This window comes from Chiloscyllium plagiosum, chromosome 36, assembly GCF_004010195.1.
Source record: "Chiloscyllium plagiosum isolate BGI_BamShark_2017 chromosome 36, ASM401019v2, whole genome shotgun sequence".
NCBI lineage: Eukaryota > Metazoa > Chordata > Chondrichthyes > Orectolobiformes > Hemiscylliidae > Chiloscyllium > Chiloscyllium plagiosum.
This window is the reverse complement of record NC_057745.1, coordinates 26,030,587-26,050,976: the sequence shown is the minus strand read 5'-3', so window position 1 is coordinate 26,050,976 and position 20,390 is coordinate 26,030,587. Positions and strand designations below refer to the sequence as shown.

Here is a 20,390-nt window from a genome sequence, read left to right as displayed (position 1 = left end):
AGTCCCGTAACCAGTGCTAAAATAGGGATGATCCGCTTACTGAAGCTTTGTCTTCTGTGGGAGCACAGTATGTGCAAATTGGTTCCTCCATTTTCTGGATTACAATATTGACAGCACTTCAAACATCTTTCTTCAGACACAGTTTTTTTTTGGAACGCTGTGCGGCTGAGAGAAGCGCTATTTCACAGAATTCACAGATAAATGCAAGTTTGTTTTGTGTGTGGGGATGAATAAATATTTGTACGTTAGTCACGAGGAATATATTCTATCGTTGTCTCACTTGTGTCAGAAGGAATAGGGAACATTGTAACCATAAACAGGATCTTACCGGGGACTTCAGGACCCCGAAGTTGGGTATGAAGTAGGTGCCCCTAATTTGCATTTGATGGCATTGACACCAGGAGATTGATTTTGAGAGGAAACCTGGAGGTTCAGCAGCTCCAGTTGTGGGTGCTGCTGAGGCAGGTCAGAGATTGAGAAGGTCCTTCCGCATAGAGACAATTTAGATAATGACAGGGAGGTGGGGCTGAGTTTAAAATTAAATCTCTCGGGGACCAAGCAAGCATACCCCTCCAAAGCTCCCTGACAGCAGCATTTGGTGCATAAATGTGATCCTCACTTCTGACAGCCCTCTGAATGGATCCTGCAGTTCCTCGAGCTCCCCAGCTTAGTGCAGAGAGGGCACCTCCATGGTTAATGGCTATGGTAGTGAAATACTGACATGTACAAAGGTGACAGTAATGATAGTGATCATTTACGAGAGTCTGAGAAGAGAGGTGGAGTAGAATCCCTATAGTGTGGAAGCAAGCCATTCAGCCCATCAAGTCCTCATTGACCCTCATGAGAGCATCTCACCCAGTTAGACCTACCACCATCCCTGCAACCCTGTATTTCCCATGGCCAATCAACTTAACCTGCACACCTTTGGACCATGGGAGGAAACCAGAGCTCCCAGAGGAAACCCGCACAGACATGGGGAGAATGTGCAAACTCCACGTTTGCCTGAGGCTGGAATTGAATCCAGGTTCCTGGTGCTGGGAGGCAGAAGTGCTAATCACTGAGCCACCATGCTACCAGTGGTCTGTGCAATGTGTTATTTAGTGTAAAAAAAAAGAAATCCAGATAACATTCAAAGGAGAACCAAATTGTTTAGACTGGGGTCCATACTGCTGTTAGCATAATACCAGTGAGTACTGCACTGTAAGTGTGCACAACCTAGTCCCTTAAGTATACAGGTGGACTACCCACCACCTAGCAGTAGCCAATAAACCGGCCTTCCAGCTCACCTCCTGGAAACCTCCCCAGGGGTAACAGTACACCCAGGATCCCTCCGAATGTGACTCCCTCCTGTTTCTCCAACCCTTCCCACTTCTATTAACTTGCTGGGTCCAGGAAAAGTTGACTACTGCAATTTAATTTTATTTTTCATTCATCTAGGGGCGATTGTCATGAAAGTCACATTTTTGAAGGCACTGCACTTTTGTCCTTCTGTGCTTCATGCTAATATTATCAGATTGTTAGATGCAGCTATGAATCACATTAAGCAGAACATACAGTATGGAAACAGGCTATTCAGACAGGCCAGCCGTGTTCATGCTGGAAATAAGCCTCCTTTCACCCTGCTTTCTCAAACTCTTATCAATATACCAATTTACTTTTTTTCCCCCTCAGTTACCGATCTCGTCTTCCCTTCAGTGTAGTTACGCTATTGACCTCAGCTACTATTCCTCAAGGACAGACATTTTTTCTATGTCTATGTCAAACCCTTATGTAATTTTATGGTCTTTGCATTCATGTTTCCTGATATTTATAATTATACAGAGCTGATATCATTCTTACAATTTTTGTTGTACCTTCCCCTGTGTGTCTATATCCTTAAACAACTTAGTTTAGCACTTAAGATATGCTCCACTGCTTTTTTTTCTTAACCAATCTTAACTGGTCATATGCAGGGAAAAGTGATCCATTCTGTGTTCTGGAGCTGGGCAATGATAAGCTACAAACTCACACTGTGTATAAGAACCTCAATCCTGCATGGAACAAAGTCTTCTCGTTGTAAGTTGTACTTAAAATTAACCTGAAAGTTGTATCTCTTCATTCCCCCAAAGTGGGGATCGATTTTTTTGAGGGTTACATATAAGAAAATCATGCTTTTCAAGCCTTAAGCAGCACTACATGATAAACACCTTGATTCCTTAGTTATTGCTGGCATCATTCAATTTTTCTGTGTAAAATCCTTTTATCAGTACATTATTTAATATCAAGTAATATTGAAATTTTCTATTAAATATTATGTAAAAGACCTTCAGAGTGAATTTAATCACAGCCTTAAATTATGTGCTATTAAAAGAGCATTAGCCTAATCAGAAATGATTGGACATGTTGTGACAGTACATACTTTCTAATTGTGTCTTTTTGTCTTGTTTATAGTAACATTAGGGACATCCATGATGTCCTTGAGGTGACAGTCTTTGATGAGGATGGAGACAAGCCACCAGACTTTCTGGGCAAAGTTGCAATACCCTTGCTTTCCGTAAGCTCGACATTTTGTACTCGCCATTGGTTTTACTTATAGGTGTTGCTTTTAGAGATTTGTGTTCATCAGTTTTTGTTTACACCAGCACCAAGCCCATGTCTATGTGATATCAAAAACCCTTTCACTTAAGCTGAGTGGGTGAGACTCCTATTGCCCTGTGATTATATTCAGATTCTTGCCTAAAAGATATTGACAGGCAGCAGAACTTATAAAGACTAAAACTTTGCCACGTTGTTATATGTAACCTATGGTCCTTCTACGAGTGATCTGTAGAAGCCCAAGATAGCCAAGATCACAGTTTTAGTTTGTTCTGCTTATCAGCTCTTGACCCTAACAGTTTAAGTATCATAACCTGTCTCCAGCTGCATTCGTTCCCTTTCCAGGCAAACAGGGACATAACTGGCCCATAATGCATTGCCAAATTAGTTAATGTTGTGTCAAGTAAAGGGTGATGCTGTCCTGAGAGTTACATGTTTAGCTTTAAGTTGCTTAACTCTTGAGGAATGGGTTATTATCGGTCAATCATTTTAGAACTGGAGGTGGAACAAGCAAGTTAACCCTAATTTCAAGTTACTTGGGTCCAAACTGACCAAAGATTCTGACACATTTACATTGAAGGGAAGGAGGATAGCCCTATCCTGGTAAACTATAGACAGAAAGCAGCTAAGAAACGTTAGAGGGTGGTGTATGTGACTACTCAACCAATATAAATGTTACCTTCTTTTGCTCCAAACTCTAGTGGTCTAATGCCAAAAGGCTTGAGAAATTTCAAGGCCCATAAATTATGTGTAGAATGTGCAATGGTCAATCAGTGTTCATTATAAACTATTACAGCTACGTGGAAAAGCTGAGCATCATCGAACCTTATGTCACATCTGGGGAATCAGCCACACATCAGAGAACCATCACCCCCTCTCCCGGCTTTGATTTAATTCCTCATTCTCTGCTGACCAGCCAAATACAGTGGAAATTTTCTCATGGAGATACTTTCACTGGTTTCTCATTCTCTGTGATTTCAAACCCAATCTCAGCTCATTGTCCTCGCTACTCAGAGTTCAGTACTTTCTTATCTGGAGGATAATGTAAATCATGTGGAGCCAGAAACTGGGGAAAGATGTAGTGCAAGGGGTTATTGTTAATATGTAAATAAGAGGGTCTATATTATTAATGAGGTAAATTCACATGATTACTGGAATTAATGAGAGCTTGTTCCAGGTGAAGCCTCATGTAAATCCTTGTTCTTGTATAGTTGAAAGACAAAAATAAAAGATAAAGATTCCCAACTGCTTAACCTTCCATAGTCTCCATTAATTGTCAACCCAAACAATGACCCATGATGATGATGATAACAAATGAACTTTCCTTAATGCCTCCTTCAATTTAAATGCACCAACTCATTGATCTTGCTATATCATGGGACCTTACTACTCGAGGGCTATCACTGATTACTTCCATTCACCTTCCCTTTCCTCCTTCCAACTCAATTCCTGTTGTGTTTCCCCTGGTAAGAAACAATTCCTCTGTCCACTCTCAGCTGCACTTTCTAAATCACAGCCTAGCCCATCAACCCCACAACAACCAATCTTCTTGAACGTATGCTCACATCTGCATTTCTATTCCTAGTTCTCTTTTAAACCATTACTCTGTCTCACAATGTGAAGTCAAGCAGCTTCCAAACAACTGATTGAACTAGGTGAGTGAATAGGTCACTGAGGTGTATCTGGCTTTATTTTACATTTTGGTACATAGTTACATGAGGATAAACATTGTCAGATTCATTTAGTTAAAGTGTAAAGGAGACCTTAACCCTAGGGTCACGACCTGGGTTAACATTGAAGCAATAACCCTGGAGGAAAGACTACATTTCAGACTCCACCTGACCCTTTAAACATTCCCAATTTGAACATTGGTACACAAACAATTTTAGCTTTGCAACAGCTTGCTGTGTGTGCGTGTGTATATACACACAGTCACTGGGTTGATCCTGCCACTTCCATGTTTATAGGTGAGTGAATGTGCGAGTTTGCATTGTTAAGTTTTGTTTCCACTGAGCTTTCTCCTTTGTGACTCTAGATCAAGAACGGTCAAGAGACTGCCTATTTTTTGAAGAACAGAAAGCTGGGCCGACCAGAGAAAGGAGTTCTTTACTTACAGATGGATATTATCTACAACCCGGTGAGTGAGAAAGGAAATACTGCAGCACAGATTTCTTTGCAACCCTGTTGAACAGGCTGTGATGTAATCATATTTCATGACCTTACCTTAGTGGGGAATATGGTCAGAGGTTCACTGTAACTCTGACAGTGGCAATCATGTTGTACTGAACTATTCTAGGCTTCTTCAATGCCACCAAGGTAATATATAGGCCCAACACTTCTGACCTCAAATCAGTGCAGAGTGAGGATGGAACCCTTTCAAGAGACGAGAAAACGTTAGCCTTTGATGGGAGAGAACACTTGAAAGAACTCCTAAGCCACGAGACCATCGTAAATAAGAGCCAGTTTGAGGAAGTTCCCCAGCTCCCCATCAAAGATGGACTCAGACTCCCATCTAGTGGGGCAGAAGTCAAAGCTACCATTGGACAAATGAAGCATAGGAAAGCTGCAGGAATGGAGGGGATTCCAATGAACATTTCAAACTTGGAGGAGTAGACTTTATCGGTCATCTCCATCAATTGTTCCTGAAAATCTGGAACAAAATGAAAATCTCTGCTGATATCAAGGATTTTGCCATCACCACCATCTTCAAGAAAGGAGACAAAGTGTACTTTGGAAAGTACCGAGGGATCTCCGTACTCTCCATCGCCAGGAAAACTATCATGTGACACCTCTCAATGGAGCCCGGCTGATTGACAGCAGCTCATGGACCAATCGGTGGAGGGTGGGCAGGGCTGACAGACCAGACAGGAGCAGCTGGTCTTCTGACCCCATGACCATTAACCTTGCCATGAGCTTTCTCCCAGACTCTGAAGTGATCCTTCTGGAAAGATAGTGTGGCTTCTGACCAAACTGGAGAACTATGGACATGATTTTCACTGCTCGACAATTCCAAGAGAAATACCGGAACATGAACCACTTGATTGAATCTGCCACTTTGCATTTGGAATATTGTGAGCTGTTTGGGGCCCTCTGTATATGAAGGATGTGCTGGTTTGAGAGGTAGGTCTAGAGCACGTTTACAAGAATAATCTTGTGGACGGAAGGCTTATCATATGGGGAGCAGTAGAAGAATCTGGGTCTGTACTTGGAGTTTAGAAGGATGAGGGGGACATCTGCTTGGAACTTACAGCATACTGAGAGGCCTGGATAGAGTGGATGTGGAGAAGATGTTTCCACTGGTAGGGGAGACTAGGACCCAAGGGCACAGCCTCAGCGTGAAGGGACGACCCTTTAGAACTGAAGGAATTTCTTCAGCCAGTGGGTGGTAAATCTATGGAACTTATTGCTGCTGAAGGCTGTGGAGGCCAATTCGTTTATTATATTTAAGACAGAGGTAGATAGTTCTTGATTATTAAGGAGATCAAGGGTTACAGTGAAAAGGCAGAAGAATGGATATGAGAAACATATCAGTCATGACTGAATGTTGGTGCAGACTTGATGGGCTGAATAGCCTCATCCTGGTTCTATATTTTATGGTTTTGTTGCTGCCACCAGGACATGAACTTGTAATGTTTGCGAGAATGGTGTGGAGAGTCAGTACCATCCTTAGACACCCAATATCATTAGTAGCTATTTTAAAACTGAAGTACAGAAGTGATGGGCTATTCATTGAATTTAGTCGTTGTAACTGAATCACAGTAGCACTGAATAGTCTGTTCCTTTGGCTGTTTTGTTCGAGTAAGCTGAAGTATTAATAGTCAGTATATCCGGCAATATCAAACTATGCAGAATCTAACAGTAAAGCTTCTCTTTGCTGGCTATGGAAACCAGTGGCAAGGCCGCTATTTTCTCCCCATCCTTTGAGAGGGTGACTGAAAGCTGCCGTTCTGAACCGCTGCTTGAAGGTGCCTCCTCAATACAGCTCAGCTGGGAGTTGCAGCATTTCGACGATGAGGGAATGGGCGACATGTTTCCAAGGTCAGGGAAATGTGTAGCTTGGGGTTGATAGCGTTCTCATGCCTTTGATACATTTATCGTGCACAAAATGCTTGAAGCCATTTCTGCCACTTTTTGTTTTGAATTATTGTACTTTCTCTGATCATCGAAATCAGTGTTTCACTGTTGAATTTCAGAAACCAATTCCCTGAACACAGTGGGCAGTAGTTAAGTGCATTTAGATCCACAGGTTTTGGTGTTGTTTCTGTACGGTAGACCTTCAGACCACTGCAATTAATCTCTTTAAATAAAAAATAAACTGTGGCTTTAACTTTAGAGTGAAATCTTCAAGATTGCTAAATCAGTGGTATCCCATTGTTGTTATTTGGAAACATCAGTACTGATGGTTCTTTGTTACTAAACAGATAATGACAAGCTGCTAACTCTATTACAGAACAAATTGTGTGAAAACACTATTTCTGAATAGACTTCAACAGTGATATGCATTACACAATGCTTTTTAAAAAGAAACAATTTAAATGCGTGAGAAATTATTGAGGCTCTGGTTTGGATTGCAAGTGAACCAGATTTTTTTTTCGTTTAATTGGATGCTTCGGTGAATTTCATTTGAGATGTGGAGTGTTCAGGTTCCAGTGGAACACAACGATAGACACACAAGGGCAACTCTGACTGACGGTTAAAGACGTCTCACTCCAAATTTAGATATTATGCATTCATTCACTGCAAATTATGTGATTTTCGCATCTGTTTTTCTAGAAGTGGATATATCCTGTGTGAGAGAGCTGGAACATCTAAAGTGACTTTGTGGGGAACCAGCAAAAAGCAGAACTAGTGTTTTGCTCACGGTGCAATGATGTTAATGTGAATATGTCTGTAGGATTATGTGGGAAAGACCTCATGTCTGGAAATAAGGCAACTTTGGATTCTCTTTAATAGTGTGAGGTCAAAATTTAGACCTTTTTACACTGATTCTTCTATTTGCAATTAAAGTCAGAATTTGCAGACGAGAATGCAAAAGCTTGGGTTACATCAGTGTAAACGATTGCGTTCCACAGAGAGGGTGGTGAATATTTCAGCTTTCCAGCATCTGTAACACTTTGTATTACTGTAAATAAAGGCAATGTCTTAATTTATGTTCCTCTTATATTGTATATGGTATTTAACATTTTAATATTAATAATAATATAAAATGAATGGCAGGAAGAAAAGCTGGAAGGAAGAACTGAAAGGCCTGTTGCTTTTGCTGACTGTTTTGCTCAAGTGAGTTAAAATAGTTACAGTCAGTACATCCAGCAATATTAAACTGTGCAGCATGTAACTGCTGTCCTCTGGCTGGATTGCAGTCTTAAGTCCTTCACTATTATTTTATATCCCTCATATCTTTTATGAGGCTTTGGTTTGACGGCATGGAACTATCAATTAAACAAGGTGCTTTGAAGAAAATGCAAAAGCAGAAACTATTAATGGTGTATGTTTTGGGACTCAAAAGAAAAAAGATTCCATGGTATAGTCAATGACCCCCCCTCCCACCCTGGTTATAATCTCTGTTGGGCAAAAGATACAAAAACTTAAACACAGAACCAACAGATTCAAGAACTGCTTCTTCCCTGCTGTTATTAGACTTCTGAATGGACCTCTCAAATTTTACATTTAATGTTGATCTTGCTGTTTGTGCACTTTCTCTGCAGCCATAACATTATATTCCTCACCCTTTTCTATTACCCTATAACCTTTGTATGGTATGATCTGCCTCTACTGCGTGGCACAGTGGCTTAGTGGTTAGCACTACTGCCTCACAGTGCTAAGGACCTGGGTTCAATTCCCACCTCAGGTAACTGTTTCTGTAGTTTGTGCATATTTCCCATGTCTGTGTGGGGTTCCTCCCCCAGTCCAAAGATGTGCAGGCACGGGTAAATGTAAAGTAACAGGTTAGGGGAATGGGTCTGGCTGGGTTATTCTTCGGAAGGTCAGTGTGGACATTTTGGCCTTAAAGGCCTGTTTCCACACTGTAGGGATTCTATGATACTGTGTGCAAAAACAAAGTTTTTCGTTGTACCTGGGTACATGTGACAATAATAAATCAAATCAAATCGAAAGGATTTTTGACAAATTTCTTTTTAAGACCAGAGATAGTGGTTTGTGGCCATGCTGCACATAAACTTTATGTTTCTTCAGAACAAACATGGAAACAGGAAACTAACTTGTCGATACGTAGTTGTCGGTGAGGGCTGGAGCTATGTCCAATATATAGTCCAGTTCAAGCAAGGGCTGATGCAGCAGCACTCAGTCAAGACAAAATGAGGAAATATGGAAGGAGTTATGAAAGATTCAAGTGAAGAGGTTAGCATTGATACAAATCCAGTTTTCTGGATGTTTACATGACTGGCTATTGTGGTGAAATTATTTTATCCCACAATGCCTTAGATAACCAGCAAACCAAGAAGTAAATTCATTGAGACTGAACTTTCAGATGAGAGTCATATTCTAAGAAAGCACAGCTTATTTTTGATCAAAATCTCAATACATGTCAATCTTCAGACAACAAACATGTTTCTTCCATCGAATATCTTTTATTATTAGAGTGTGGGTCCTATGGTGTTGTTATGCTGTCATCAAGCCTGGCTTCTAATGGGGACACAAAATGGGTGAATTTCCAGCAGGTTTGCTGGATCATGTTCTCTTACACGTGGAAACTTTCTGAAAATGCTCATTTTGTTTTTAAACTTCCTCAGATTAAAGCAAGTATCCGGACATTTAAACCCAAAGAACCAAGAAATCAAGAAGAAAATGCCAAATTTTCCAGAAAGGTACTTGAATATTCTACACCGACAGATGTAATTTGCAAATTTGTTGTTTCTCAATTTACTTGTTGAGCCCATAGTGTATTCTTATTGACGGTTCCTGCTGTTAGAGCCCTGAATGATGTAACAGTATAGGTAATGTCACCATAGTTCCAGAGTACAGTAGAGTTGCTCTCTCATTAGAGAGATGCAACTGATGGTGAGTTTAGCCTGAGGGTCACCATGCCTCAGGGAGGGGAGAGGTAATGGTCATCTCACCTGGTATGGGAATTGAACCGGAGATTTTGGAATCAGTCTGCATTGCAAACCAGCTAACTGAACCCCTTTAACAATTATGAATGGAGGGCATGATTATGGGGTCACTGGTGTAAAATTTCAGGCACATAATTTTATTTTACCGAGGGCCTGGTGGAAGCCCTTACCCATCTATATAATAATATGGAATCTCTAGCTTAAGGCTGTAAATATTCAGGAACTAGTCTGGGGAAAATGCAGTGGATGCTATTGTAATAAATACTGATGACTGTTAATTAAGATCTGAGATGCAGTAATAAGAATAGTAGGTTAAAATTTTCCAGCTTTGTGAGTATGTGATGCGAAGGCATAAACTATGCCCTTACAAGTGTTTTGAAGCTCTGTTTAGAGAGATGGCTTAATGTGTGTACAGATGTATCTCAGTTATACAATGCAGGAAAGTGAAAGTGAGGAGTGTCCGATCAGCCATAATCCTATCCAATGGAGGAGCAGGCACAAGGGGTTGAATGGCCTACTCCTGTTCCTATTTTTTAAGGGATATTTCTAGATATTAAAGACATAAACAGATGTGAGGATATTGCGTGCAAAAAGCAATGAGGTTTTAGGTTTATGTTTAGTGTCTTGTATGCTCAAGCACGGGGTACAAGAGTATAGTGGAAAGTGTACAACGTCACCACGCACAGCGTTATCTTGGGTACAAAGTACCTCGGAACAAAATCTTAGTTACAGAAATAGCAAACTAAAGAAGTAAGTTAAGAAGTTCAGCACAACAGTTTTCTTTGCATAGAAGTAGAAAAATAAAGAAATAGAGTTAAAGTGTCAAATGTTCCGGTCCTTTCTTGAGCCATGGTGCTGACAGATGTCCCAAGCTGGGCTTCCCCAAGAGAGCTCGCTTGCTCTCCTCTGCATTTGCCCTACTTTCACCTATGCTGAGGTAAGACTAATGAGGTGGATGATCAGCCATGATCTACAACAGCATTGGGGAAATTTTACATTTATCTTAGAGAGCCTTGTTATCCAGGTAAACTCAAGTGATTGAGGAGGGAGGAAAGGGGTGGGGAGGGAGAAAGGTCACAAAGTCTTCGCTGCTGTCTGACTATTAAGCATGGCCTTTGATGGAATCAAACCCCTTCGTGCTGAATCATTCGTCCGAGAGCAGTGAAGGCAAATTGGAGCACTGCTGTTAGACTGCACAACTACCATTGATCCAGTCTCTTCCCCCTGTTTGTTTGATGTTCACAGACATTAACGAGGAATGTTCGGCGTGTTCGGAATATCACCAGGGCGATATGGAATACTTTGCAGTTCATCCAGAGCTGCTTTGAATGGCATTCTCCCCAGAGAAGTTTAATCGCCTTTCTGGTAGGTGGTATTATTGCAATCTATAATTCTCATCTGCACAGAAGGAGAACAGTGTTCTGACCATTAGGAACTTCAAATATGGTACAGCAGCCTTTAAGCTACACTGCAATATCTTAATATAGAAAACCTCTAAGTTAACAGTCTTCAATACGATGATCGCGTGGTCCTGCTGCTTCAAGAAAATACACATAGACTCATGCAGCATGGAAACAGACCCTTCGGTCTGACCAGTTCACGCTGAACATAATCCCAAACTAAACTAATCCCACATCCCTGCTCCAAGCCTCTCCTATTCATGTACTTATCTAAGCATCTTTTAAACATTGTAACTGTGGCCGTAGGGGTCTATTGCAGGCTATCCACTTGATTCTGTTAGCACTGGGTCCTTTTAGTAGAGAAATCAAGGTTATACGCTTACATTGGGCAGCCTCTGTCGGCATTTTGAGAAGCGCCCAGCCTGCATCTACACCCCCTTTTTAATTGATAGTGCAGCCAAGGAGGTTATCATCTGGTTAGTGCAAAATCATTGTCACTGTCAATGAGGAGCAAAAGTACTCCCCCTAGTGTCAGGCCAGTACCATGGGCCCTGTTAACCTGGGAACCCCTCCTTTTCTTTTGTGTCAGGCCAGTTCGATCTCCAGCCTAATGAAGACAAACCACTTGATGTTGGAAATCTGAAATCAAGACAGAACGTGCTGGAGGTACTCAGCTGGTCTGGCAGCATCTGCGAAGAGAGAAACCGAGTTAGTGTTTCAAGTCTGGTCTAATTCTTCTTCACAACCAGATCTGAAGCCAAGTCATATCGGATTCAAACCCATAACTCTCTCCCTCTCTCCGCAGGTGTTGCAAGACCCTGCTGAGTTTCTCCAGCACTTTCAGTTCTGGTTTTGATCTGCAGGCGGCTAACCTCTGCGATGCTTCAGAGTGGCAAACTGGAGGGGCCTGTCATAAGCAGCACATGATGTGTCAGTAATGTGATCTGGTCTGTAGTTTGTACGGGGATATTCGCTGGTCGAGCTAGCACACCATGCTGCCAGATGATAAAAATGTACCCTCTTGACTTTGGTTTTGTGAAACTGTTGCGCCATCTACCATACAGTTGACCGTCTGAATTGCTGCCATATTTTAGTCCTGGTTATCACCCTTTTCAAGTATATTTGGATGTTATAAGAGTAATGAATTTGCATGATCATAAGAAGATATTTCTAAAACAACCAGTTGTGTACTTCTGAAGTATATCCTATGTTGTATGGCTGTCATGTCCCACACTGTGGCAATTTTGCTTTCTTCTTCATGTTGGTTGGGAAATAAATGTTGGTCAAGATCCTGGGCAGTCTTCTCTGCTCTTCCTCAAAATAATCCCTGATCTATGTTGCCTACATCTGTGAAGGCATTTGCCACATCAATGTAGTTGTCCCTCTGATAATTCAGAGCTGGATTATCAGCCTGGATTTACTACAGCAATTTCGAATGGGGTATGAACGTAACCTCCTGACTCAGTGAATGAGTGTATCATCCACTGAGACAATTTAGGCTTGACTCACAAAAGTGACAGACTGTTGCTCGGCAGCATTAATTGCAATCTTTTGGGAGAATGTCAAAGATGTATCTTTGTGCAATTATCAAACTCAACACCTCTGCAAAATCAAGGGTTGGATGGTTTGGAAAGCTTCTGGTTGATTAGCTCGAGTTAGGTGGCAATGATGTGGGTTGTGATGAGCCATGGTTGAATATATTTATTGGCCTAGTGTTCAAATGCATTGCTCTGGACAATTTTGACTCTCATAAGTGTTCAATTATAAATTTTATTTTAGAAAACTGCCAAATGCTTGTCAGCTTGGATTTTAACATTATTCATCGGATACGAGTTTCTATAGCGTTTGGTTGTAACATTAATAATCGAGAGAGTTCTAAGAATTTTGAGAGAGTCAAAATAAACTATTTCCCTGTAACTAGCTCGAATATCACCAGTCCCACTTTCCCCTTGAATAACAAGGTAAAACCTAGGTTGTTATGAATCTTCCTTCAACTTTTCAATGATTGTAATAATGTTGTTAGCCCCAATTTAAAAGTGATTTCTGTCTTCCTTCATGTCTCTCAACTACTCCCCCCATTGATGAGCACATTGGGAATCTGCTCACTATTAGGGGTGTAGGTACAGCAGCAGGCTATTCAGCTCCTTGAGTATGCTACGCTATAAAGTTTGATCACCATTGGTCTCTCATGAACCCGTCTAGTGAAAAGGTATCAGTTCCAGTTTTGACATTCCACTTGAGATCTCTCCACCCCACCCACCAACACTGATAGTTTTGAGGTGAAGTGCTTCTGATCTTCACTCCTCTGTGTGTGAAAATGTTTGCTCTGATGTTCCCTTAGATTGAACCAGTTCTAAGGTTCACTATGTGACCTCGTGTTACCAACATTGTTTTTGAACCACTTGCTGAGATGATGTTCAGAGAGTGACATGGGTTACTTTCCTTTCTAATGTTCTCTGCCTTCCTTGGTAATTGTTCTGTCCTTACTGTCCAATTCCCGGAAATAGCTGAACTAAGAGTAGGGGACTGACAGTGAGGAGTTCTGCTGAGGAATTAGCGGTGTACTATTCAGTGACTTCATAGGATCCCTACAGTGTGGGAGTAGGCCAGTCAGCCCATTGAGTCCACACCAACCGTCCAAACAGTATCTCATTCTGACCGAACCCCTGCTCTATCTCTGTAACCCTGTATTTCCTATGGCTAATCCACCTATCCTGCACGTCCCTGGATACAATGGGCAATTTAGTATGGGCAATCCACCTGACCTGCACATCTTCAGACTGTGGGAGGAAACCAGAGCACCCAGAGGAAATCCTCACAGACACGGGGAGAATATGCAAACTCCATGCAGGCAGTCACCCGAGGGTAAGAATTGAACCCAGGTTGATAGCACTGTGAGGCAGCAGAGCTAACCACTGAGCCACCGGACCATCCTGTCAGATTTGTGCACCAGCATGTACCAATGAACCAACCTCCTTAGCAACAAAAAATTATTTTGGAAACTGATGACCCTGCCAGTCTGTCTGAGGTGGACCCTCAAATGCTCTGCTTGGCTAGCACTTTGAGTTGAATTTGACTGAGTCTGGAGTCCCCTAATGGAGGGGCTGCAGATTGTCCGGAACATTTTTGACCCTGAAACAATTTAAAAGGATGCAGCCACTTACAGAGACACAGGGGCCTAAAGGTTTGGCAGCCTTGCCATGGGCTCTGGCATTTGGGTAGATGCCAAAGCAAATCTGGCAAGAAGGCAGAATTTGTGGGCATTGAGTGACGTTGCAGCTTCTGAATGGCCTATCGCAGCTGCTATTTCTTATGCTTTGATGTTTGAACAGATGCATGAGATTGACTGAATATCGTTACATGCCTGTAAGCTTTATTTGTCCCTTTAACGTCTTAAAACTACTTCTCCGCTGGCATGTCACAATAGCAATAAGATGGAGCGGAGCTGCGAGGTTTAAGATCCTTGATCCCTTGAAGAGCCCATTGAACAGTAAAGAACAACAAAGGGGGGGAAGAGGGCGTGCAGTGTGAAAGCACAAGAGGGAAGGTAAGAGGAAGCTTGGCATCTTCGCTAAACAGTACAGCACACACTGCATGACCAAGTTCATCCCTAATGCAGTCTCTGGAAACAGATGTGGTGGAAGCTGGCACATCTGTCAAGTGCCAGGGCAGTACTGCTACCCAGCAAGGCTATATACCCTGTAGCTGGCATACATCTGCATATTGTACAATATTATCAAAATCTGCTGGCCTCAAGCTGAACTTTTAATAAATCTTACAGCTCTGTAATGTGAGGGTTCGAGTTAGAGGCTGAATAGACTGGGGATTTTTTTTCGCCTGCCGCATCAGAGGCTGAGGGGTGACCTTATAGAAGTTTACAAAGTCATGAGAGGCATGGATAGGGTGAATAGTCAAGATCCTTTTCCCAGGGTATGGGAGTCCAAAATGGAGGGCATAGGTTTAAGGTGGATGGGGAAAGATTTTAAAAGGACCTGAGGAGTATCTTATTCATGCAGAGGATGATGCGTGTGTGGAAAGAGCCGCCAGAGGGAGTGGTGGAGATGGCTACAAATATAACATTTAAAAGGCAACTCTATGGGTATGTGAATTGGAAGGGTTTAGAGAGATATGGAGCCATAAGGTGGATGGGGAAAGATTTTAAAAGGACCTGAGGAGTATCTTATTCATGCAGAGGATGATGCGTGTGTGGAAAGAGCCGCCAGAGGGAGTGGTGGAGATGGGTACAAATATAACATTTAAAAGGCAACTCTATGGGTATGTGAATTGGAAGGGTTTAGAGGGATATGGAGCCAAATACTGGCAAATGGGACTAGGTCAGATTGGGATTACTGAAGGGTCTGTTTCGATACTGTATGACTCTGTGACTCTACCTGCCTGTAACTAAGGGAATCTGGAGCTGGGGCAGCATTTTGGACTAAGTGGTCTTCCATTTGATATGGAGAAGAGGAAACATTTCTGCTGTCAGACAGAAAGTAATCTTTGGATTTCTGTATGTCTTTATTGCAAATGAATGGAATATAAACATAGGGTCCCCTTGCTACAATGGCATTGGTGAGACTGCATGCAGCCAATGCTCCTTAAAAGTCGCTGGGTCAAAATCCTGGAGCTCCCTCCCCAACAACATGCTGGGTCTACCTCCACCCAGACGGACTGCAGCGGTTCAAAAGGGCAGCTCACCATCACCTTGTCAGGGCGCACCGAGGGACAGGCAATAAATGGTGGGCCAGCCAGCGACACCCACATCCCATGAGTGAATTAAAAGAAAACATTTTGTTCTCATGAGAGATGTCCTTGTATTTGAAGTAATTCAGAAAGTTTTGACAAGGTTGTATCCTGGGATGAAAGGTTCATTGTCTCTCTGAGAGGAGATTGAGGCAAATTGGTCCTGTCCTCATAGGCATTTAGAAAACTCTTATCAGAACATGTCTGACTCTAAGGGGGATTGGCAGGGCAGGCCGAGAGGATGTTGTCCTTTATGAAGGAATCTAGAATCTGCAGTTTCAAAAGAAGAGGGTCTCCCATGAGGAGAATCTGTTCTCTCAATGCTTTAGATATCTGCATGCCAGACTGCAACAGAAGTTGAGTCACTCTGTATACACCAGGCTCAGCTAGACAAGTCCTTAATCAATAGGGGATTCGAGTGTTATGGAGAATAGGCCAGAAAGTGGATTTGCGGTCACAACCAAATCAGCTTTGACCTTCATGAACGGTGGGTGAGGCCCAAGGATCTGTAAAGTCCATGTGTTCCTGTATGTTCTTCACTGGCACAAGGGCTGGGTTGAATATTCAGCACATGCTTATTACATCATAATGATGAGGCAATGACCTATTGGTATTATCACAAGGCTGTTAATCCAGAGACCCAGATAAGGTTGTAGGGACCCAGGTTTGAAATCCCACCATGGCAGATGGTGTAAGTTCAACTAAGTAAAATCTGGAAGTAAGAGTTTAATGGTGATCGTGAATCCATTGTCGATTTTTGGAAAAACCCATCTGATTCACTAATGTCCTTCAGGGAAGGAATCTGCCATCCTTGCCCAGTCTGGCCTCCATGTGACTCCAGACCCATAGCAATGTGCTTGACTCTTAACTGCCCTCTGGGTAATTAGGGATTGTCAGTAAATGCTGGCTTAGCCAACGACACCCTAATCGTGTGAATGAATGAAAAACATTTACTGTATTCTCTAGTGCGAATAAATGGGATTAGTGTAGTTTGTTAGTTGACATAAACATAATGGGCCAAAGGACTTGTTTCTGTTCTGCATGATTACATTAGAATCCCTACAGTATGGAAATCCCTTCGGCCCAACAAGTCCACACCGAATCTCCGAAGAGTAGCCCACCCAGACCCGTTCCCCAACATTTACCCATGACTAATGGGCCTAACACTATGGGCAATTTAGCATGGCCAATTCATCTGACCTGCACATCCTTGGATTATGCGAGGAAACCCACACAGACACAGGGAGAATGTGTGGAGTTTGCACAATCATTTGCCCGAGACTGGAATGGAACCTAAGTAGCCACGGTGCTGCTCACTGCTGAATGAAGAAATTGCTCCTCACTCTAAATTTAATGGGAAACCCCTTATTTTGATATCATATCCCCAAGCTCTGAACTTCCCCGCGAGGGCAAAATGTATCTACCCTGCTCTATTGTTCCTACCCGGCATCGCACACTTGCTTCATACAGAGAATGTAATGTCAATACATGGAAGGTTCCACTTCTTCAGGCATCCTCATCAATATTTACCTGCAACCTGTTTATCTGTGCCGTTAACCTGGCTGTTGTCTGTGGGAACTTAGTATGTGCAAACTACTCTATTTTCTGTATTCACTACATTTTTAAGGTATTGGTGGGTTGGAGGATCTATTTCTGTGCTGTACTGTATTGTATTATATATAATGGGCTGTGAAGTGCTTTATGATGTCCTGAGGCCATCTTGGTTTGTTAGCAATATCCATACTTTTGAGCCTTAGTAATAGTTAACCAGGCTATAATATCAGGTTGAAACCTGCCTTTAACACACTTATAATGTCCACATGGAACTTATAGAATATGTCTTGGAGATACTGATTCCCTGTTGAGATGGATGGGGTAAGTGTTGTGGATTTAACCTGCAGGAGCAGTTCTCAAGATGGGAGAGTGTACTGAACCCTTTCTGCAGAGCTATTCTTGCCTTGCTCTATCTGCCAAGTCTCCTGAAGGCCAGTGATTAAAAACAGAAACCACATAGAGTCATAGAGATTTACAGCATGGAAACAGACCCTTCGGTCCAACCTGTCCATGTTGATCAGATATCCCAACCCAGTCTAGTCCCATCCGCTAGCACCCGGCCCATATCCCTCCAAACCCTTCCTATTCATATACCCATCCAAATGCCTCTTAAATGTTGCAATTGTACCAGCCTCCACCACATCCTCTGGCAGCTCATTCCATACACGTACCACTCTCTGCGTGAAAATGTTGCCCCGTAGGTCTCTTTTATATCTTCCCCTCTCACCCTAAACCTATGCCTTCTAGTTCTGGACTCCCCAACCCCAGGAAAAATACTTTGTCTATTTATCCTATCCATGCCCCTCATAATTTTGTAAACCTCCGACGCTCCAGGGAAAACAGCCCCAGCCTGTTCAGCCTCTCCCTATAGTTCAAATCCTCCAACCCTGGCAACATCCTTGTAAATCTTTTCTGAACCCTTTCAAGTTTCACAACATCTTTCCCATAGGAAGAAGACCACAATCGCACGCAATATTCCAACAGTGGCCTAATCAATGTCCTGTACAGCTGCAACATGACCTCCCAACCTGCTCTCCAGGGTCTATTTGTTCAGCAACACTCCCTAGGACCTTACCATTAAGTGTATACATCCTGCTAAGATTTGCTTTGCCAAAATGCAGCACCTCGCATTTATCTGAATTAAACTCCATCTGCCACTCCTCAGCCTATTGGCCTATCTGGTCCAGATCCTATTGTAATCTTAGGTAACCCTCCTTGCTGCCCACTACACCTCTAATTTTGGTGTCATCTGCAATGTGAAGTTCCTATCCCCAGTATTTCAATGGATGAATGGATGTTGACTCTCTCCCATCCCATGTCCATGAAATCCAGGAAAAGTTAAGGATTGGATTGAAGATTTTCTTGAAGTTTGCCATCGCCAAAGAACCCAGTCCTTTCCCTTTCTCTCCAATACTGGGGAGACATTAAAATGGTAGGTCTAAATTAAATGTATAACCACAAGTAGACCTGATTTGGAGATGCTGGTGTTGGACTAGGGTGTACAAAGTTAAAATGGTAGGTCTAAGTTAAATATATAACCACAAGTAGACCTGATTTGGAGATGCTGGTGTTGGACTAGGGTGTACAAAGTTAAAATGGTAGGTCTAAGTTAAATGTGTAACCACAAGTAGACCTGATTTGGAGATGCTGGTGTTGGACTAGGGTGTACAAAGTTAAAAATCACACAACACCAGGTTATAGTCCAACAAGTTCCCGCTTCAGGCGACTGACTGTGTAGAGTTTGCACATTCTCCCCGTGTCTGCGTGGGTTTCCTCCGGGTGCTCCGGTTTCCTCCCACAGTCCAAAGATGTGCAGGTCAGGTGAATTGGCCATGCTAAATTGCCCATAGTGTTAGGTAAGGGGTAAATGTAGGCGTATGGGTGGGTTGCGCTTCGGTGGGTCGGTGTGGACTTGTTGGGCCGAAGGGCCTGTTTCCACACACTGTAATGTAATGTAAAAAAATGTAATGTAAAAAAAAAGTTTAATTGGAAGCAGTAGCTTCCTATGAAAGCTAGTGCCTCTAATTAAAACTGTTGGACTATAACCTGGTGTTACGTGATTTTTAACTTTGTACACAAGTAGACCGTTTGAGAAATCGTCTCCAGGTAGGTCTTTGAGTTTTGCTGCAATTTCACAACTCAAAGTGTGATGTTATTCTGAACTTAGTGGGATAATCAAGAATAACCAATTTGGTGAAGAGCTGTGAAACTGGAAGTCGAACTGAGTTGTGACTCTAAGAGGAATCCAGCATGTGGTAATTAATGGAATACTGGCTGCAGTTCAGAAAATTTGCCTCAGGGAGCCTAAGTATTTCATGCAATAACAGCCTTACTGTGTGACAGCCCCACTGTGTGGCCTGATGTCACCTTATCCAGAACATGGTTACAGCCACAGTGTAAGAAATGGTTGACCAGAGCTGTACAGGAAGGTGTAATATCCACTTGGAATTTCCCTCCTGTCCTGCAGGCCTCGACTGAGGCAGCCAGCCTTCCTCACTGCGATACTAACTTTGGGGGAGAGATGTAAAACAGGTTGTCAAATGACTATCCTGTTTTACAGTGTTGCATACATTTGAAATCTATGCTTATTCATGGGCTTGAAAGATGATAATGAAAAGTGAGAGCTTTCAAGGCAATTCTGATGTAATCTTTAATAAAAGCCCTGGGATTAGGCTGTACATTCTGCTCCTTGTGAAGACTTGCTTGCCCCCCCCCCCCCCCCCAAAATTAATTATCTTCAATCTATCCTAAATTACTCACAAGTTGTGTTCTTCCAAACCTGATACCCAAGGTATCCGTTCTTCAGTGAACAGATAATTTCAAAAATCTGAATTTGATTAATTTCCACTCGACAAACATATTAAGAGTTTGCTTAACCATGAGGAAATGCAGCACGGTCCTCCCACAGTCGAAAGATGTGCACGTTGCGTGGATTGGCCAGGCTAAACTGTCCCATAGTGTCCAGGGATGTGCAGGTTGTGGGTGCATTGGCCGGGCTAAACTGTCCGATAGTGTCTAGGGATGTGCAGCTTGGGTGGATTGGCCAGGC

At 42.5% G+C, this 20,390-nt stretch overlaps 1 protein-coding gene across 11 annotated transcripts in view; it reads left to right on the top strand.

Moving 5' to 3' along the window:
- The window catches only part of LOC122541051 (multiple C2 and transmembrane domain-containing protein 2-like), a 476,548-nt gene that overhangs the window by 293,952 nt on the left and 162,206 nt on the right, over nt 1–20,390 (top strand). For all 11 annotated transcript variants that reach the window (XR_006309501.1, XM_043677545.1, XM_043677546.1 and 8 more), the window contains 5 exons: nt 1,953–2,055; nt 2,431–2,533; nt 4,610–4,711; nt 9,324–9,398; nt 10,890–11,009. Coding sequence is in view for 10 of the 11 variants with exons in the window: in XM_043677545.1 (XP_043533480.1) it covers nt 1,953–2,055; nt 2,431–2,533; nt 4,610–4,711; nt 9,324–9,398; nt 10,890–11,009 (503 nt within the window). In the remaining variant the exon portion in view is untranslated. The remainder of the gene's footprint in view (nt 1–1,952; nt 2,056–2,430; nt 2,534–4,609; nt 4,712–9,323; nt 9,399–10,889; nt 11,010–20,390) is intronic.